Source organism: Nasonia vitripennis, chromosome 5 (assembly GCF_009193385.2).
Source record: "Nasonia vitripennis strain AsymCx chromosome 5, Nvit_psr_1.1, whole genome shotgun sequence".
NCBI lineage: Eukaryota > Metazoa > Arthropoda > Insecta > Hymenoptera > Pteromalidae > Nasonia > Nasonia vitripennis.
In genome coordinates, this window is record NC_045761.1 from 10163711 (window position 1) to 10186012 (window position 22302).

At 47.8% G+C, this 22302-nt stretch overlaps 1 protein-coding gene across 1 annotated transcript in view; it reads left to right on the top strand.

The window, feature by feature from the left end:
- The first annotated feature begins 3523 nt into the window (after positions 1-3523).
- LOC100124127 (trehalase) overlaps positions 3524-22302 on the top strand; it is a 34937-nt gene continuing 16158 nt past the window's right edge. Inside the window, exons 1-7 of the mRNA XM_008217561.4 lie at positions 3524-3881; positions 12459-12575; positions 12925-13226; positions 13766-13944; positions 14023-14204; positions 14574-14823; positions 16835-17075. Of these exons, the coding sequence (XP_008215783.2) occupies positions 3766-3881; positions 12459-12575; positions 12925-13226; positions 13766-13944; positions 14023-14204; positions 14574-14823; positions 16835-17075 (1387 nt within the window). The 5' untranslated portion in view covers positions 3524-3765. The remainder of the gene's footprint in view (positions 3882-12458; positions 12576-12924; positions 13227-13765; positions 13945-14022; positions 14205-14573; positions 14824-16834; positions 17076-22302) is intronic.

Genomic DNA, 22302 nt, shown 5'->3' on the forward strand with positions numbered 1-22302 from the left:
GCATAAGGTCCACGCTTTACTATCTTCACAAATAAATGGTACGTCCATATACTGGGCGAGTACTTTTCGAATCAACGGAGAGCGAATTTGTTTGCCTTGTATGTATCCTCCCGATTGTTATCCCGTTTAACGGGCCACGTTGTTGCTATTGACAATATTTTTCGAGGGACGAGAGTGGCCGCGCATGATGTTTTCGCAAAATGTTCCCGGTATTTTCAATCCGCGCTTGTTAAATAGTCGGGGAATAATAAAATGCGAAACGCGCAGAGAGGCGAGGAAACGCCGCCTGTGTTTTCATTTCACTCGCTGGAAATATACGAAGAAATATTTTGCACGAATGACATATGTAACGCGTCGAATCCAAACTTCCCGTATAATTGGATTAAAAAAGTATGTATAACAATGAATTGATTGAATATTTTATTGGAGCAATCGAACGTGTGGAATGAGATCGGAACGCAATTTTGGCTAAAACCATAGATGCTACGTTGGATGTACGATATCGCGATCAAATTAGCTTAATACAACGAAACGATATAAGCTATATCTATTACAGCGTAGCCCAAATATTTAATTAGACAATGCAAACACCAATTCCAGACGTTCAGCGTCTCGTCTTATGAAATACACTGATTGCTTCGACTATTAAAACAGAGACATCGGTATAACTATGCGTCGCTCGATCTTCCGATTGATCATGCGCCAAAACATATAGGTTTTCATTTTTACGTCAAACGCGAGGCCAAAAATAAACCCGGACGACATCATGCAGATTTCGCGTGACTATTGATCACTCGTCTCTTTCGAAACATTCACGCATCCGACGGCAATCGGCCGCGTCCATTTCATCAGAATCCGAGTGATAGACTGGAACAATGAGAGCTTTTCGGTCTTCATTAGATTGCAGCCTCTATACACGTGCGCGAGGCATGTCTCCTTTTTGGGCTCTCATCGCGCACGAGAATAAAAGAGATCGATACGTCCGCGCGCTCGTGACTAATGTCTTGGACAAACATCGCGAAGAAATAGTACACGTTGTGCGAGTATACATACGTGGGCGAGAGTGACGCAGTCATATGGATACTGCGTTGCGATCTTGCACAACTTTTCTAGCGAATTCGTTGCAAATTTTATTAATTTTAACGATCATATTTTTTGATGTGAATAGAACGTGTACAGCAATAAACGATGAGTCAACGAGGAAATATAAATTATGCACTTAAATTTTTATCAGCGAGCTTTTGTTTCATTTTCCACGTATATAAGTGTATGTACGGCGACTCGAGCTAGATGCTGAAGAAATCGAATCTCACTTCAATTCTGCAGCGCTCGAATCTAATAAGGCTTCTTGAACAGCAGAGAGAAAGAGAAGGTCCGTACTTTTCTATAATCACTTTTCGCGGAATACGCGCGGCTCTCGCATCTCGGTTGTAGCACGCCGAGCAATAAAATTGATGACGCGCGCATATCGATCATTCGCCATTACGTTTATACGAGCCCGCCGTAAATATAATATCTATTAAAAGCGAAGAATAAATAGCGGCGTTTAACGATGATGGCAGTATAATGCACTTCTATCATTTTCGCCGCGGGCCTATCATTATACGCGAAGCCTATATAACGTCTCCCTCATCAAATCCAGCTCGGCGCGTCGACGAGGAAAAAGTTAATAACAACCGATGTGCCAGCTGAAGCAACCGAATTTCATAAACCGAGCAGATGCCGCGCCTCCGACAGACGAAAGGAATCGCGCGTGAAAGGGTCATCTCCGTTGCGCGAGCTGGCTGTAACATCATTAATCTCCGCATTAATCCATCATGATCGAATCTCTATAAGCGACGGGGGAATAGGAAAGGAAGTTTGCGCGATCCGCGTCGAAGTAAATTTCCGAAAAACGTGCAACTAATCGGAAACAGATTAATTGAATTCGCTGCGTGAAAGTTGCGGCTTATATTATATAAGGCTCAGATCGGCTAATCGAGCCGTCTGTCGTCGCGGCGACGCATACCAACGAGTCGGGAAAAGTAGGGGAAGAGAAGAGCTAACGAGAAAGAGGAACTACGAGGATTACAGACTGTGATGCAGTTTCTTCCTCGTCGCGCGAAATAAGCGAGGGCGGATTGACTGCTGTGTGTGTGTGTGTGTGTGTGTGTGTAAGTCGGTGCGGCTAATGAAAGTCTTGTTAACAGTTGCGAGAGCTTTCGTTGCGCTTACTTTTTCTCGGCCTCCGGGTGATTCCGCGGAGGATATAGTCGCACTAGGCGAGCGAGACAAATTCGATTCGCCAGGCGTGTATTACGCGCGTGGAACGACGCTCCATCAAACGCTGATGTTTCGAAGGGGTATAATAGTCCGGGCGTTTTATTCGTGCAGGGACGCGGTTATATAGGGGAGAATGAAAGAGCCGCAGTAAACCGTTGCAGCGCAAAAGCGACCGGAAATAGCGAAAGAGGGAATCGTATGTATAAAGAAGTCGTTACAATCAGCGCATCGTAAATTCCACCCACGACGACGACGACGACGTTAATGCATATAATTATGCAATCGCGGCGAAGGAAGCTCGGCAGCGATACATTATGTCGCGCGCTCGAGGACTCGCAATCGCTTTTGCACCTCCTGTTGGGATTCGGAGTTGGCTCCCGCGTTAGCTGAATCGACGAGTAGAGCGAGCTTCGAAATTTCGCCCCAGTTTAACTTTCCTGCACCACAGCCGGATTAGCCTTTAGAATGTGTCGCCGGAAGTTAATAGAACTTACATGACTCGGCTCGACAAGTCAGACCGTCCTCCGAATGGGACGTGCGATGTGCTTTTAGCTTCTTCCGTATAAAGTTAACTCTCACGGAAAAGTCGCTCTTCTAGCTTTGTTTACCAACTCGCACAACGTCGAGCAGCGAGAAGTGCAGGATTGACATAACAGCACTTGTAAACACACTCTGATCTCATCGCGCATCGATACGATCTCGCACAGCCGTATAATCGCGCGAGAGAGATTAATTAGCCGCGCTCAGCTCTCGTATAACTGCGGAGATTCCTCGGATCGATTGCAATATGTATATATTGGCATTGATAAGACGCGACCATTGCGGCGCATTAAAATTTACTTTTCGTTCGGAAATGCTGATAACGGAAACTCGATTATCTAGTGAATAACGACCCACTGATACACTTATCGACATTGCGGCCTAATAATAACGCAACAAAGAGCTCGTCCTGATTAATTATCCCATTAGAAGGTTCGAACACCGCTGCAGGTGAAAAAAGAAAAACGAGCGGAAAAACCCGGCGGCGTAAAGCGTCTGGATCCGGCGATAGCAGACATCAGCGCGAATTTTTGCATACGTCGACGCGCACTATCGTCGCTCCCCGCCCGCGCGCGCAACAGTTGTACACCGCCGAGTCAAAAGAGAGAGAGAGAGAGAGAGTTTACAACTGGCGGGGGAGTCAAACTAAGGTCGTCGACCAATGGCGCTGTCGTTTCTCGTTATCAATTCCGTCCCGGGCATGTAGCCGGCTCTGTATATAATATCGCGCGGAGATGTCCGGTCTCGGTCAAGTCGCATACCGAACGACGACGCGTCGCGTCCCTCCTCTCTCCGTCTCTCCGTGCGTGTGTGTGAGGATATAGAGACATTACACACGTCGCGGCGCATTTTTCAACGCGCTCGGCTGTCATTCGGACGAGCCTCGTCGCGAGTATACTTTCCAATACCCATTCTGCTCTCTGGTGCTGCCAGTGCCGTTTCTCCGTATACACTTTATAGACGATGGGGACGAGGAAGCTCCTGTTGGTGCTGCTGTCTCTGGCGATAGGCGCCAACGCGCGATTCTTCGTCAAGGACGAGGAAGTCGACTCCGCGGAGGTTCTGGACCTGTGCGAGAGGTGAGAGAGAATTTTTCGCGTTTACTTTTGTGTTATAGATATATACGCTATGGCTTCCGTGGCGCGGTGAAAGACGAGCATCGTTTGCCGCGTAAACATGGCATACCTCGGGCGATCGTTAACGAGCGCTTGCCGGTAATAGAGAACGACGTGTGTGTATAGCTATATAGCGATTCGGATATGTCGGTGCAGATAGTGTTATCTGAAGATTAACTGTAAACGCGCGGCTTGCATAGTTCTTGTCATTTTTTGAAATTTTTCTCCATTTCTGTGTAAATATTAGAGCGTTCTTCTGTCTAGCGAGCAAAGCGAATATTTTCAAAAGATAAGCCGCAGCTACGCGAAAATAAGCTGTAGCTTATTGTGATGAGTGGGCTGCGCGCATGAAATATTACCGTTGATAGCGCGCTTAGATAATTGTAGAGGTAACAGCTCGTGTGCAATTTGCATATCTTGTGTATGTTTTTTTTTCTTCTGTATATTTTCATTTCGATTATTCGCAGGGAAACTGCAAAAGTGGCTCTTAATTTTTAACCTCACTCGCGAGAATAGATTCGAGCGAAATTTGATATTTTATTGCTTGTATCGCAACAAGTGCAGGTTGCAGTCCTGGATAATATTTTTACGATAACAATTTCGCTGCACAGAATATCTCTCTCGGGCATGCTTTTCCACCGAAATCGAATTTTCTCCCCAAACGATCACAAGTCGGTTAATCAGCGACCTTGTTTAATTTTAAAATAGGTAGTCCCGTCCCGTGCGTTTTCGAATTCGCCGGGGATATTCGAGTCAAACCAAATCATCCATCTCTTGATTCATTGTGTCAAATTCATTGTCGCACAGAGAGAGAATTTAAATTTAATTCATATAAATTAAAAAAAAATCCAATGCAAGGCAAATGAAGTATTACCGACATTGTGAAGATATTTCCAGCTCTTACAACAGAGAGAAAAAAAGAGCGCGCGTATGGCAACGGGCTTTATTTGAACGCGAGAGCGTAAATACGCGTCCGTACGCACACACAGACACGCGCGAGTGCGAAGCTCGGCACAAAAAGGGAATCTCGTCTTTGGTTAGTTTACACACTTTAGACGCGCAATTTAAGATGGCAATTATATTCATACGAGAGAGCGAAAATATCAGCTCTCTCTGCGTGTTTGTCACGTTTCTAATTAGCCGGCGCGGAGCTGTAGGTATGTACAACGAGCTAAACGAGTTTTTCCGCGCGGCAATATCGGTTTTCGGCCTTCTTTACACGGTGCGTCTACTATGTACACAATACACAGCGATAATTGAAGCGTCCGCATTGTCTGAAAAGTTATCGCACGGCGCGTAATCCTTATGGTTGTAATGCTATACTATATCGAAAAGTTTCGTCGGAAGCGCATCGACAGGGAAATATAATAACAAAACGCGCCGCGAACACAGCCGATACTCCTTGTATACATTTGCACAGCTCGTTGAAGTTCCGGCCAAGTTCCAACGTTCTATGGCCTGCGCCGAAGAAACTGGTGCGCAGTATACAATACAGACGCAAGGGCAGATATCAGGCATACAAGAAGTTCCCTCGACAACTTTCCAAATCGTCCGTATGATGCAGCTAACGGTTAATTAACGAAATTCCCAAGAATGGCGCCAAGTTAGCGAAAGTTACTCCGCTCTCTCTCTCTTTCTCTCTCTCTCTCTCTCTCTCTCTCTCTCTCTCTCTCTCTCTCTCTCTCTCTCTCTCTCTCTCTCTCTCTCTCTCTCTCTGTTTATACACGAAGGATATTATCTTCGTTTCGGCCAGTAGACGCGCGCACTTCCCGTGAATATAGACATAACGGCTGCAAGCTCCCATTGTGCTTTCTCACTCGCAAACGACTTAATTCTAATGCATTTTACTTTGAAAACTTGCGGTAAAATGTGCTTACGCTGCGGTAATACGTTCTCTCCCTCGGGTGCTTTTGCTAGCGCGCGAGCGTGTACACACACAGCCGCAGTGATGAATTGTGTTATAGCTGGCGCGTAACTTTGCGCCGAGTACAATGCGCTCGCGCCCTTGGCTCGTTCTTTGCTAGAGACTAGTGTTTTCTCGTGCGTACGGAGGTAAATACGTAAGACACTCGAGCTATTCCGTGGCACTGGGTCATCGGGCTTTTCATCGCTCAGTGTGTGGCGCCGTATCGCTATCGATGAGTTCTCTCTTTTTCTTTCTACATCGGATCATCCTGCAGCGCACTGATTGTTTGCGGCCACGTCTTTGTAGTGGTTAAAAAGATCGTTCGCCCGTGACGCACTCGATCATTCCGGAGAAACCCGAATTTGTTTACCACCCGTGTGTACACAGACTTTTCGTTTATTGCTGTTTTCAGCCACATGCGCGCGCGTGTTTTTTTATCCGCGAGAGCTTAATTTCGGAAATTATTTTCGCGTCGTCTTTTATCTCGCACACGAGTCTGCGCCGCATAACAATGACTGCACGGAGGGAAAAGTTTCTCCGAAGCGCGCTTCTTCTTTATTGTACACACAGCGAGACGGCTTTCGAAAGGCAAATAAATTTCGGGGGGCCGAAGAGAGATACGAAGAACCTCTCGAGAATCGCGGATGAGAATCGTTATTTATCCGCCGAATCTCCGATGTACGGATATAATCACAAAAGACACCTCTCCGAGATCATCGACGCCTCATTAATTTCTCCGATTTATCGGATACAAACTCGCGCTCGCTTATCGACACAATACCGAATTCTCTTCGACGCTCGCACGCATGAGTGCGGAAGGTTTCCCCGATTAGATAACGGCCCGCGTGCATAGTATACACGCGACTGTGTCGAGCTTTTTTTCCCTAGCCGGATTACGCGATGTGATGATAAAACGCCGTGCGAGAGCGCGTTTTTAACAAACGATTAAACAGCTCTCGATTCGAAAATTGCCGGTCGAGCTCTCCTCCCTATGAAAATCGCAGACAATGGGCCGGCGTTGAAAGATGGGAGGAGCTGCAGGTGTACGCGGGAGGAAAAAAGCGCCGCGGCGAATTCTTGTCTGCGGTCTTCACGCCTGTTTCCGGGATTCCGCAGCTGCTGCGGGCTTCTCTCTATCTCGGAATTTTTTCTTTTTCAAGCTCGGAATGATTGGCGCCCACCGCGACGAGGGAGAGGTTTTTCTATTATTGTGCGCAGTCGACAGTCACGTTATATAGCGCTGTGTGTGATTTTCTATCGTCAGCGCGGGTACGATCCCATAAGCAGTATTCTTTGAAGCGGCATATCGGTAAAAAAACGATCTGTAATCATAAAGCAACGAGTATACGGTTAATCCTGCGTGATAGAAGGATTCGCTAGATTAAAAGCTCGGCTTCTTTCTTTCCCGGCCATGGCTTACACAATCTCAACAAACTTACCTCGCGGCGCATAATTAAGACGTACTACCCCATCCTCCCGTTCAGCTTGAGAAGCAGCACCGCCGCCGAGGTAACGATTAAAAAAACGATTAAAGCTCGCTCTCTCCCTCCTTCTCCACGGAAATTAAGTTTCCATGAGCGAAACTTCATCGTCGACGTTATATACGCTCGCATCCGTAAACGCAGACGCGTAATTCAGTCTTCGCGCTGCACTCGCGACAGATTTCGCCTCGTGTCCTTAAAAAGAGTGTATACTCTTTCGAGCCCCGGCTATTTCGCAAGTCCGGGTCGTTAAAATTCTCTGCCGCGGAAAAGGGATTTTACGGCGCGCGCAGACCGCATTTACACAGATAGCCTCGTTCTCCTTTCCTTTTTCTTTTTTTTTCGCGGACGAAACCGCGATGCACACGGGCTGGTTCCCTCTTTCTTCGCGGGGCTCTCTATAGCTCTTTATACACAAGAGGCGCGGCAGTGCGTTCTCGCGGGAGAGCTGGTATACGGCTGTGTATAGGGGCAGCTTTTAGTTCGACTTCCGCGCGGTGAATCACCGCCGGTGCGAGTACTAGCCGGAATACGAAATTTCCTGCTTTCCGCGCCTCGATGCCGTACCTATTACGTTTATTAATAATGTGGGTGGGGCAGAATCGTATAGGATTTCGCGCCAGAGTTTCTCCCGACTCGTGTATGATTGCGTGATGCAAAGTGATGGAGCTTTCTATACCATCGCGTCACAGGCGGATATTCGGGGCTTTATTTTTGGCGAAAATATTATATTTTTGAAAATGTGTTGATCGATGAGTAAACAAATTAGCGCGAGCGTAGAAGGCTTTTACTCGTTAGGACGGCTTTCTACAACAACATTTCGCATCGTTGTTGAGCTCGTTTTATGTTTGAGTTTTCGTATGTTCGAGGATCGTCGCTCAGAGGCTCAACGGAGCTTTTATTTGTTTTCCTTTTATATTCCAAGCCTTCTGCCGTTATCGCGCACCAAAACGACGGATTTATACGAGATAGATCTTTGTTTGGTTCAGCGAGCGCTTGGTTTTTTCCTTTTGTTTTTACCTCGAATAGATCGCGCTGTATAGCGAGGTAGAGCTAGATTTTTGATAAGCGAAAAATCGTGATTCTGTCGTTTTTATCGCTCACACATCGCTGTCAACTGTTTGCGCGCGTGGGTGTGGTTACATGCACATACACCCACAAGACAACTTCGCAAACTGTATCAATTCATACATAGTACGCGCGTGCACCATAGACGCACTTCAACATTAATAACACGTAGCTTTGAACCATCTATTTTGCCCGGTGTTCTGTAATATATTATCATGCAAACTCTGACCTTCTTTTTCCCGACCTAGCGATAAGCCGAAAGGACTTAGACGTTTTATTAGATTCTCCGCCGTATCTGCAGGTTTCGCGTTTGATAATAACGCGTAGTCGAGCTTCGCAAAATCACGGTGTATACGAAAAACTCCAAAGTCCATCCCACACTCCCGGTGCTAAACGCTTCATTCAAGAACGCGTGAGCGATTCCGCGAAATCTGCAAAAGGCGAAGCTAAAAGCTCGAAAAGGGCATCCCAGCGTCAAACGCCCCTATTACCCGCAGCGGAGCCGGCAATACTTACAACCGTCGCGCGAGGAAAATCTGCATATTTCTTCGAGCAGAATAAAAGAGCTAGAGCGTATACAGGCTGCAGGATCGAGGGGTAATTTTTTCCGATATCTCGAATACAGCGGCGTTTACCGCGCGCGCTCGCGCTGCAGCAAGAAAAACGACGATCGAAACGAGAAAAAGAGCTGCGAGGAGAAGAAGAAGAAGAAGCAGGGAAAGAGCGACGAAGCAGAAGTGGATAACTGCGCGGATTTGCCGCGACGGATCAGACGCTCTCGCCTTCGAAACATAATTTGCGTTGCCTCCTATGTATATACATATAGCGTTGCGCGTGTCCGATAAATCTCTATATAAACTCTCGGGCTCTTCAGATGCAGCGTAGGGATATTGCTTGGGGTGCAAAAAAATTTCAAATTCGCTCGCGCAGGTCTTCTCTCATTTTCCGCTACATAAAATTTACGCGTGTATTCTCTCGATTTAGGATCTGTACCCTTTATGAGAACTTTCCAACCCTTTGTTCGTGATGAGACTTGCATTCTCCTTTAGGATCCTCCTTGAGTACATTAAAATTAAATTGTGTACGCCGTGAGTTTTCGAATTTCTCGTATAAAACGCACACCCTTTGATGTTCCTTTGTGAAGGTATATATTATCATCTGGTCCAAAAAAAGAGAGAAAAAAGAAATTTCGAGCAAAGAAGGTACTCGCAAGGTTTCGCTCGCACGGAAGATACTACTTGCCTCCGACCACAAAAGTCGTCCCCTGAATAAAAAGCCAAGCTCATTATACGAGCAAATGCGTTTTAATTTCTGCGCGCATTCAACTTTGTGGAAATTCGTTCGCCGCAGATATTGCTTCGAAATTCACTGCAGAGATAAAGAGTCGTCCTCTCGTCGTCGTCGTCGTATCTCCGAGATAGAGATGGAAAAAAGCGGAAGACAGAGAGCGAGCGAGCGAGCGAGAGAGAGAGAGAGAGAGAGAGAGAGAGCGAAAATAAATGCAGTTTATAAATGACTCTTGCGCTCGCGCGGCCGCAAGAGAGCTATGGCAGAATAGCGAATATATAATGAATTTTTTTTCTACTCATTTCCCGCGAGTAGACGTAAAGGAACAAATCTACATTATGTTTGTACTGCGCGCGCACTGACGGTTCATAATTTCGCTGTTGTTGTTGCTGCTGCTGCTGCTGCGTATAATATTAGGTGAGCCGTGTACCGTTGTAAAGTTTTCATAATTGGGATTTTTCTCGTTTACGTTATTATACCATGCGCTGCAAGCTTCAAACGAGATGGAATGTTTTACGATTGCCAACTGCAGTGCGCGCGGGCGGACGTGCTTTTAATTGAATTTTAATATAGCGGGTCATGTATTACACACGTTGCAATTAAGCTCTCAAGGATTTAATTTTCGTTCGCGAGTTTTTCAAGTATTACGCGGAACGCTTGAATTTTAATAATGCAACAATTCTCTCTCGAGAATCAATTTACGCCTTGTTTATGTGGAATTATTGCAGCTCGTTCCATTTATTAGCGAAGTTGCAGGTGGCGTCGTAGACGCCTCGAAAGCCCCATCAAGAAGTTCTGGCGCCGCTTTTACTCGATACTTGCACTCGTACGCGCGTAGAAAAAAAGCAATACAAACGGCGAAATGCTCAATCTCAATCGTTTTTCTATCCACCCTTGCTCTCCCGACAGCGATAATCACCGCACGAGGGGAAAAATCCCCGAGTCGGCGTGATGCAGGTCCACTTGGAGCCAGTAGTGCAAACGCACAGCGCGGAATTTACGACGCCTCGACGACTATCGTCCGGATAATTTATGCATAGGTAGCTCGTGTGTATAGGCCTCCTATAGCCGCTCGTTGCTCGCGACATTAATCACAGAGAGCTGCTGCTCTTCTCTCGTTCTCCGTTAGACGCAGACGAGGCTTCATAAAATGCGCGTCGTCCCCCTCGCTGCATACGGCGCCTACACTCGACAGTACGCAAGCTCCATCAATCTTTCAGGCTACTCTTGTGTGTGTGCTTTGTGAAAGCCGGATACGAGAAAAACAATGAGCGCCTCTTTGTCCTCTCGCGCGACGCAGTAGACTCTGCTCCTCTTCTTCTTCCTTCCCTTGTCGTTCGGATGCCGCACACGTGCACGGCGCGGTGTACCACGAAGGATGCGGTAAATCTCGGGAGCTTGCAAGCTCGCGCGTGTGTTTTCGATCGTGTCAGGTGTGACACGGCAATCCCGGCAACTCCGCTGAAAGTTGAAATAATTCTGTGCCGTTGCGTATGCGATCGGCGGAGTTAGAGAAAGCGAAGCCCTAGCTCGACATTTCCAGTGTGAAAGGAAAGCTCTCCCGTATAAATTTCAATCTGATTCCGCATTGTTGAATCAATTCCTCGAGGAGAAGGAGGAAAAAAAGAATATACCTACGCATACGCCCCTTGAGCGATCCATTCACGCGGCTCTCCCCTTTACTACACTGCGCATAACGACCTTCCCTCGGATTTCCACTTTTCTTTCCTCTCTGAAAAGTCTCTCGCGCGCGCTGATTGATGAAATTGTTTTGTTCCGGGTGGCCGCGCGCGCTTATATTTTCCGGCCGCGTCGTCGTTTTTTCCTCCCGAGAATGGAGTGGAAATGACCGAATAAACGCCGGAATATATACTGTATGGAATTTCTCTCGGTCTATACGTATACAGGTTCGACGCGAATGGGCCGCGGGAGTGGCCGTAGTCGTTGGCGAAATTGCTTCGTGATTTCGTCGGGCGACCGCGATAAATTTTCATTCTGAATCGCGTATACAGACGGACGCGTCACAATAACATCGGACGCGCTGACGCGAGGACTTATAATTCTCGCGGGTCAGAGCTCTGGGATATCGACGTCAGCGTGGAATTGTACCTGATGCTTCTTGCCAGAGATTTCGTTGATAACGGTACAAACGATCGACAGTTCGGCGAGCTTTCCCCAAATCGGATCAGCGGAGCGTCGAGGAGAAATGGTTGAACTATTACATACGTATAGGTATACAATATAGACTCTGTCGGAGCAATCCGATTTACATTCGAAAGAGATACGTCGTATTTAGCAAGAAGCGAAGGCTTTTCGTTAGAAAAAAGCTTCGTCCCTCCTCTTGAAACGTCGGTATAAAAATCGATAGCCATACGCCCGCTCGAAGCGCCCTAAACTCCGTTTATCATGCCATCCCGCCGGAGACGAAAGTTTGCATTTTTATACCGTCTCGAGAGTGTCGCGTAAAATTCTCGGCGTGCTTACATAATCGTCCGTTCGATTCTTCTCTCGTGTATGACCGACGCGCCTTAAAAATACAACTCTGACGTGCAGCCTTCTCTCGAAGACGGGACAACAATGCTCGGCAACGCTTGATGGCAAAGCTCGCGCTCGTCAAGTAGTTTGTAAACAAGTCCGAAGTTGTGCATAGTGTAAGGCGATTACGTCGAGACTTTGCGGCTCATACACAATGCACCGAGCACCTGTATAACGACTGCGCTCGAGAGCTTTAAGCTTGCGCGGGCGCGCAAGCTCGTGTGCACACTCGAGAACTGAACTTCTCGTTCGTCTCTGTTGCAGCCCCGTCTACTGCCAAGGCGATCTGCTGCGGACGGTCCAGTTGGCAGCCCTCTACAAAGACAGCAAGACCTTCGTCGACCTCTCCCAGAAGAACGACGAGGAGGTGACGCTCGCGAAGTGAGTACACAACTGTGTAGAATAAATTGTCTCTTTCTTTTTCTCCTTGTCTATATAGTGCGCACCGAGCTCGGTAATGACGGAACGCTTTTTAATGCCGCTGCGCGTTCCATTGAAAAAAGAAAGAAGGCCGACATGGTTTCGCACTCAGCTCTCTCTCTCTCTCTCTCTCTCTCTCTCTCTCTCTCTCTCTCTCTCTCTCTCTCTCTCTCTCACTCACTTTTATTGGCTGCGGATTTCTTCCCCTGCACATACGAATCGATGGACAACAGAGAGATCCGCGGATACCACATTTTTACGCGGTATAACGTACTGTAAGAATAAATTAGCCACGTATGCGCACTTGCAGCTTCGAGGCACTGATGAACGCCACGGGCAAGAACCCGAGCAAGCAGCAGGTGCAGGAGTTCGTGGGTGCGAACTTTCTCGAAGCAGACGAGCTGCTGAACGTGACACTGCCCGACTGGAATCCGGAGCCGGCGATACTCCGGCGTATCTGGGATCCACGCTATCGCCAGTGGGCAGCCGACCTCAACGAGATCTGGAAAGGACTGGCCAGGCGCATGACCACAGACGTCAGGGACAATCCCAAGAGGCACAGTCTGATTTACGTCAACAACACCTTCATCATTCCGGGCGGACGATTCAAAGGTATACACAGACACACATTCGGGATTCTGCCCTTTTTTCGCTTCGGATATAAGATAAATCGATTTTGGAGAAAAAGCCGAGGTCGAGTAATCAGCGATGCATCTCTTATTTTAATTGTCGGCCAGACTGAAGGGCGAAGACTATTTGTCAGAGGAGTGTCAAACCTGTGTGTGTTCTCTCGCGCTGATTCCGACCGCGAATAATTTATGTACGCCCGCACGTGCCGGGATGATGAGCTTTTTATCCGACGCGCCTGCACGTGAGGCAATCCTTCCACGTGCACGTTACACACAGTTGGCCAACAGCCACGCGCGAAAGTCCTGAGGGTAATTAGTATTCGGGCGCGGTGACGAATTTTTTCTTCTCCCCGGCTAATTGAAATCTGGAACCGGTTGAATGCATGCCTCGAAGGCTTTAATTTCAGCGAGCTCTGGAAAACAGCCCGACAAACTTTTGACAATGAGAGCTGCCGCGATTTTACGAGAAAATAAAAATTAGAAGCTACTTTTCTATAACGGAGGATGCGTCAAATTTTTCAGAGTTCTACTACTGGGACAGCTACTGGGTGATCGAGGGTCTACTCTTGAACGACATGCACGAGACCGCAAAGGGCATGATCGAAAACTTCCTCTCGATGGTCAAGACTTACGGCTTCGTACCCAACGGCGGCCGAGTCTATTACCTGATGAGGAGCCAGCCGCCTCTGCTGATACCCATGGTGAGAGTCTGAAACTCATTTTTTTTCCTCAACGTAACGACCGCGCTAATGGGCTTTTGTCATTGTAACGACGCGCAGGTCGACAAGTATTACGAATTTACGAAGGACTGGAAGTTCGTCGAACAGAGCCTGCCCACCCTGGAGAAGGAATTCAACTTCTGGCAGCGTTATAAATCGGTGAAGGTCGTGAAAAACGGCCGCGAATACAAAATGGCCCGATACGTCACCAACAGTGAGGGACCTCGGCCTGAAAGTTACCGGTAAGTCCCGCTAATGGCGCCTTTCCTTCGCTCGCTCGCTGACTATTCTGGGTCGACGCGTTATTGACGCTTCGATGCAAAAACAATATACGTGCTACGTTAATAATATCTGAAAGCTTTTAATGAAATACATTCTTTCTAATACCACAAGCCAATAGCAAAACGTACGTCAGGCTGAAAGCTCGCGCGTGTCTTATCGCGTTTGACTCGTTCCACTTAAAACTTGGAAATGTGCCACCGATGCGAAAGGAACATTTTTAATCATTAACGAGCGGATTACAAGACGTGCAATAATTTCAATTAAAAACTTCGTTTCCACTCGATCGCGCCAAACACCTACGATGTAAAAATTCAATATTCTCCTTTCAGAGAGGACTACCTGCTGGCCGAGAATATAACCGATCCCGCGAAAAAACGCGAATTCTACAACAACGTGAAAGCCGGCGCTGAAAGTGGCTGGGACTTCTCCGCCCGCTGGTTCATCGCTGCGAACGGCGAGCCATCTCTCGATCTCCAAGACATCACCACTGAGAATATCCTTCCAGTCGACCTGAACGCCTTCCTCGAACGCAACGCCAGGATTCTCGCTCGCTTCTTCCGCATGAGAAACAACTTCGCGGTAAGGCATTTGTCAGCTGTCTCGCGGCACACTGGTCGATCTTTCTCACCGGGAAAAAGCTGTTACTCCCGTTCGATTGTCCTGCCAGCTGCCTGGCGAAATGCAGCGGATTTTTCTGAAATTTCTCGGGAGGAAATTGTAACGACGACCGGCGTGATAATAGCGTAACTCTCTCTCTCTCTCTCTCTCTCTCTCTCTCTCTCTCTCTCTCTCTCTCTCTCTCTCTCTCGGCGTATAAATATTAAGAGAGCCATAAAAGTCCGGGGGGACGCGTCATTTTTCATATGATAATAGGCCAGCGAGAGGGACGCTGAAAAAGAGGAGAGTCGAGGCGCAAAAAACTCATCATTTATTTTCCGAAGAAAGTTGTTATTTTCTCTCGCGACACTGGCCCCGAACATTATCCCCTTTTTTCCACGCGCCGACAGCCATCACGTCCGATGTGTGTATGCCTCGCGTACACATACGCACCAGCTTTAATCAGTCGAAGAAAAATGAGCCGAAACGAAGTTATCTCCGGCGAATGTTTGCAGACAATCGCGCAGTCGTCGAGAGTACACAGCAGTGGATCGAAGCGAAGGCTCTTCATTATTTTCCCATGTGATGTAGCGCCTACTCGGCCCGCGCGAAGGTATAGACACGCTCTTTCTTTTTGACGGGAAATTCCGATCGCCCATATGTCACCCGCGCATCTGTATGTGTGCGTTTGTGCGAGCAATCGAAGAAAAGTTTCACGGTTAAATACGTTCCCCGGCGGCCCGCTCGAGAGAGCAAATCAGCCCGACGTAATAAGATCATTCGACGTGATTTGCAGTCGCTCACGAGCGGCCAATTTTATCTTTCAATTATCTCTCCCCCGGCCGCAATAATTCCTCCGCTATAACGTAATCAGAAGTCAGAAGAGCATCGCGCCGCCGTCGGTTATGCGCGCGCGAAATCGAATCTTCCGCCGCCGAAAAGATTCTCTCGACGTCTGACTGCATCACGCCGTCTTGTGTCCCGAAGTTGCCGAGACAGATAGAGAGCAGCGTATAATAGAGAGAAGGTCCTTAACGATCGGCCAGCTTTGATTCGGCCCCGACGTTTCCTCTGATAATATTATGTACACGTGCGTGCGGCGGGTATAACTGCGCTATTACGAGCCGAAAAATCGATGCGGGAGAATCTGCTGTTGAGCGCGCGGCGATGAGTGTCTTATCCGAGCGAATCTCGGGAGGGGAGCTGCTAGAATAACCGAGGGAAATGATGTAGTCTCTCTCATCCCCAGGAGAGACTTACGGCTTGTACTTCTGTGCGCTTGTAACGTAACGGAAACGCGCGCGTGTTTACGCGTGTAATTATTGAATCCGAGACTCGGCGATCCCTCCCCCTCGCGATATCAATTCCTTGTACTTTACTGCGGCCGATAATTATTCAAATGCGGTCGTGATCCAATTCTAGCCTCCCCCTCGTACGAGCAAACGGCATTTCTCTATATTCGTATATAAATTTTTGAATCTCCCCCCTCGCTTCATGGTGTGTCCCAGTTTTTTACGCGCCGAGCGACGAGCAGCGTTTTTGTCGCACGCAAAGCGACTATTAACTCCCGCTGCAGCGCGTGTCTAGGACTTATATACACACACAGGGCGAGAGGATCCCTCGTAAATCTTCGTTCTCCTCGGCTCCATTATTTTTCCTCCTCTCGGCGCTTGCCGACGAGCCTCGAGTGCGCTGGGATTTGTCGCGCTTCGACTTTCTTTGTGCTGCACGTGCACTACGGCTCTGTGTCCATTCGCAATTACGGATATAGAGAACGAGAAGCGTTCGACGCTTCCTTCATTTCGGGGATTTATCGCGGTCGACATATCGGAGGCCCGTCGCGTCCGAGATGGCTTTTCCAGCGCTTTACTATGCGGGGATTTTCAGCGCTATTTGTCATTATAGCATCGATCGAGGAGGGGGAGATTTCAGATCGGCTAAACGCCAGCAGTTTTTTTCTTTCTCCTCATCCGCGATCCGATCTGCTCCGCAGAAAATGAAGCAGTACTTGGGCGTTGCCAAGGAGTACCGCGAGGCCATCCGACAACTGATGTGGCACGAGGAGGACGGCACCTGGTACGACTACGACATGAAGCACCAGAGGCCTCGTAGAATTTTCTACCCGTCGAACCTGACGCCCCTCTACACGCGAAGCTACGTCTGGGGATACGCGGCCGATTACGGACTGCGAGCTGTGCAGTATCTACGGGCCAACGGCATCACCGACTTCGCTGGTGAGTAGCGTTGACGTTTGTCGCTTTTTAAAAATTCAAGCTCGTAAGTAGTCTTCGTGTGCACCAGGGCGGAGAATTTAATTTTCTCATTGAGCCGAGAGTAGACGGCTCGCGAGCGCAATTAAGAAATTTTATGAGTTTTCTCGCAAAGTGTCGTGTCTCTTCCATACGTGCGGGGACTATGGGAGCGAGATTTCTTTGGTCCCTTTTCTCCGGAGTGAATTTATGCCCGGCTATTGTTTGGAGGGCATCTAAATCGCCCTCGATAATTCCAACCTGGACTCTCGTCGTTTTATACTTTCAAGTATACTTATGGACACGCGCACGGCACGCGTGAATTATGCATCGACGAAATACAATTAAAAGAGATCCAATTAGCGAGGGGTGATGGAAAATGGGCCGAAAAAGCTCGGAATTCAGGTCGGGTCGTTTGAAATTCTTCATCAAGTTCGTAAATTCCACTCAGGGCCGGTAGCGTCGCTGTTTCATCTATAAGTACTCCGGAGAGTTCGAATCTTTGCGAGACACCGGTGGAAAGTTGCGCGCCATTATTGAGCGATAAATCGGAGCGGAATTCGTTTTCACCGATGCCCAATCATGATAATACACAAACGAATAATGACAATCGTTGAGCGCGCCCGTTCGCGGGTCGTAAATTAATTGCAACGATTCGCTTTTTCTATATACGTGTATATTGTTATACACAGGCGAGTGTATTCATGAATTTATTGGCTACAAGCTGTAAATTACGCTCTCGCTGATGCCAGTCGCGCGCGAGCGTCCCGGGAATATATTATACAGGTGCATTTTATAAGCGCATAAAATTGAGCGCGCGCTCGGGTATAAGGGGGAAATTTAGATTTTAATATCGATATCGCGGGGGTGTCATCGGCGCGGCCGATAGAAAACTATAAACTCCGTATAAAGCCAAGCTTTATACGCGCTCGAGCCACCGTCTTTCTCTTTCTCTCTCGATTTTACGAAGTTCTAAAGTTTTCCGGATCCGCACGTCATTATAATATTTTATCTCGCGTCGTATAGTCGATTTTATTAGAACTACAATTGGCAGCTCGAAAGAACTGCGCAGTGCACACGCGGCGAGGGGCGAAAATAGATCAATGCGATTCCCGATCATTAATTCTTCAGCGGCAGTCGAGCTATTAACCTTTGCAGCCGCAGGAGAATCGAGCCGCGTTTAATCTCCACCTTCCCAAGGGAAATGTGAGGAAGATGCGCTTTGAATTGATTCCCATCCTATAGCTCGCCTTGTGTTACTCGTCTCGTTCTACTTACTTTCCAGCCGCAAGTACACGATCCATACCATATCCACAATGCAGGCGGCCTTCGCGGAAAAGCTATCGATTAGCGAAAGCAAAAAACAGTCGGTGGCGACGTATCCGTCTCGGGGTCGAGAAATCCGGAGTCTCCCTCGAGACTTGTACTCGTCTCTCTTTCTCAGACGACAGACGCAACAGTCGCTCTTTTCGGTGTCGGCGATCTCCCCGAAGTGCTCGCTCCGCGTCCCCGAAGTAAACTGACCAGGCGGCCGCGAGCCATGGGTAATTCAATGGAACGGTGTACACACGAAGGTGTATACCTTCGCGACTGATGTTTCCTTATCTTTCGAGAGAGAGCGTCGCTGCGGTATTTGCGAGGCAAGGACGCGAAACGCGATTATACGAGGCGTCGCGTTGCTGCCGGCGCTGTTTGCGTCGACGCGTGAATACTGTGTTTACAGCCAAGTATCCATTATCCCTGTTTGTTCGGAGTAGCAGTGCACGACGCTCTCTTTCTCTCTCTCTCTCTCTCTCTCTCTCTCTCTCTCTCTCTCTCTCTCTCTCTCTCTCTCTCTCTCTCTCTGTCTCTGTCTCTCGGCGTCGAATCGAATCCGAAGCTTGGATGCTTCAGTTTTATATCGGATTTCTTCGCCCTATCTCCGTGGAATTCTATATGCGGAGCCGTACACCCGCGTGCCTGGCTATGCATCGTACACGGTAATACATAGCTCGTGACCGAACGGTTGCGGCCAATATGGATGAGTAATAGCGATGCCTTCTGCGGGCTTGTGTCCTCGCGGCATACGGAAGCGGTCAGCCCGAATATCTGCGTGATCTGCAGGACCAATTGAATTCGGCTTCGATTGATTCCCGGTCACACATGCAGGCATGAAAATACGCGGTTAATAAACGCGTGGCATGCAGCGAGTAGTCGGGAGAATTTTTCTTTTCTTTTGTTTATTAACTTGCTTTGTATCACTGTTGAAAGCTTTTTCGAATTTTTAGATTTCCGTGACTAATTGAGTGCATACACACTCCAATTCGGGCATTCCCTTTGATTACTTTTTTTCGCGAACCGCACGCATTATCGCGTACAACAAAGGCTCAGAAAATGCATGTTTTCGTCGGTGCGATTTCAATATAGGGGCGGTATGCGCGCGCCGAAAAAGGAAACGCATATTCGAATCAAAGCGCACAAAAGCACTCTGGCTCTTGCATTCGAAGATCACATATTGACGTTATACTCTCGGAGAATTAAAGGCTTGCAGAGCTTGGAGTTAAGTAACGGCTGAGTTTGCGGAGCTGCGATTCGCATCAAATGATCAAAATACGCCGACATTAATGCGTGTGTGCACGCCTGTATATGGGATAAAGTGAGCTGTGGGTAAACAGGAAGAGAGAGGGAGACGTACACACTAGGCAGGTAATGTAGCAGTGAGTGAATTTTACACATTTCGTTACCGCGGAAAGCTTGCATTGCGAGAATTATCATGCGCGTGTCCACATACTTACGAGAGGGCTGAATAATGAATCACTCGCTCGAGGGGCTGATACAATTATACCGCTTCGTTTGAGCAGCCGTGCGTGATATAAGTCGTAGTCACTTGATTGCACGTAAGCGTTGCTTGCTTTATTCGATTTTTAAAGATATCGCATCGGGTGATGGAAAATTGCAATTTTTGCCGTATATGTACCGGTAAAATACGACCAGCTGCAGCGCACAATACGCTACTGAACGCGATCGCCTTCCTATTACTTGTGAATTTCAGCTCCGAACGGAAACGTATAGTCCAAAGCCATTTATCGTGTACAAAAATTGAAGTTACCTTAATGGAGAGCTTTATAAACGCGGAACTATTATTTTAGAGAGAGAGAGAGAGAGAGAGAGAGAGAGAGAGAGAGAGAGAGAGAGAGAGCGATTGTTGTGCAGGTTCATTCGAAAAAGGGAAGATTTCGTTGCATGGCATAATGTCCTTTATAGAGCCGGATTAAACTTGAATTTTATCAATCCTTTTCGGACATCGCTGCAAAAGAAGGCGTCAAGAAAATAGACTTTTAAATAATAATTACACTGCACCAGCTGGACTGTAGCGGTACTTTTAAGATACTCGACCGCCAATCAATCATATTACAGTAATCCGCGACTAACGACGCGCGCAGTGTGTTTGAAATAATTAATGTCCACAGATGAGCGAGAGGGCTAGATGCGTATACAAGAGAGTTTTACACGTATCCCCATGATTAATAATGCAGTCGACAGCTCGTTCATCAAGCTCCCATTGTTTAATCCCCAGCGGGCACTTTCAAAAGATTTCAAACTGCTAATTCGACTAATGGCCGTCTACGTGAAACAAAAAACACGCAACCGACAGTCAGCTGTCATCAGAACAGCTGCATATCAATCGATCGAAACCACCATCATCGCCTCGTATACGAGCAAAACGAGACAATTCCCGTCCCAGCGCGCATCAGCTATTCCGGCCAAGATCCAAGCGAGCAAGAGACTCTCCGTCCGACCATCTCCAAGCCAATGAAGCTCAGCAGTGCAGCCGAGGCGTTAAAATATGCATTGTGCCGCAGTATCGCAGAACGAGCTACTGCTGCATCTGTATAGCTATACTCGCCCCCCTGCTAATGCGAGCTCTTTGTCGCGCGAGCGTCCACTTGGCCTCTCCTCCGCTGAGACAATACGGCCGGCGATGTATATGCAATTGCGCGCGCGCGAGCGTAAAAGATCCGATAAAAGCTCGACACGCAGTGGGCCTCTGTTATTCGCCCGTGGGATGCGCGACGCGTGGGATTATATGTCGCTGTATAGCTATACACAGATCGATCTCGCTTTTAATGAGGGTAATGCTTCGCTTTGCGGACGCCTGTATCGGCCGCGGAGGCGTAAAAGCGTTTTACGCACGCGCGGAGGGTATAATTGTTTTATACGCGTTCTTTGTGCGTTTGCGTCTTTTTTCTCGAAAATATTTCATCATACATCGAGTTTGCTCCCAGTGTATAACCAGACACAAGGGCGTACTGCGCGTAAAAGCCTCCTACGGCGTTAAATTACTCGCTGCGCGTGCGCTCGGCTCTGATAAAAATCAAATATGCATGGAACGAGTATTAAAAAGATCCGTTTCCATTTCCGACAGCGGCGAATACAGCTCGTTAGCCTCTGTCACTGGAAAATAAACTGTCAAGGCGAGAGAAAAATCGAGCTGCCGCGGAATTCGATTCTAACGCGCGCAAAACTCACTTTTTCTCCCATCAACGACTTTTAAATGATACATTTGCGATGATGACCAACGCGACTGCAGCCAGCTATTTCGCTCCTTTTGACCCTGTATGTATGTGTGTGTGTGTATATATATATATATATATATATATATATTCGAGCGCTAAAAATAGCTTTATGAAATCTGACCCAGTTTACGCGCCTCGAGCACCGGCTACTCCAAACTCGCTTGAACAATTTTTCCCAGAAGACGTAATTGTCGAGATAATTTTTCTCTGATTCGCGGCTACTCGCTTTTTTCTCTTCAGAGACACAGAGCGCTGTCCCGCGGGATTTATTGCCCATACGGACCGAGGCGCGAAAAAATGTAAAACTCAGAGTTCGTTACTCGCGCGATGACATGTAAATCCAGTGGGGATCGACGTACGGCCGGATTTTTGCGGCGTAAAATCAAACAAAGCCTAGCAATGCGACGTCGTTCTCGTCTTTTTACGCGCGGATGTTAAATTCTTTACAGAGAGGACGTAAAACTTTCCGACACACGGGCCCTCTAAAAATCCGCCAAGTGTAAACCTCCGGCGCGGCTTAAGTAGCGTCGCCAAGTAGTGCTGCTGCGCTCTTATATATCTGCGTGTATACCGATGCTTCGCGAGCTCTTTGTTTTTCCCGCCAAACGACTGCGGCGGAGAAGACGCGAAATGGACGAGATCGTTTTGAAACAGTG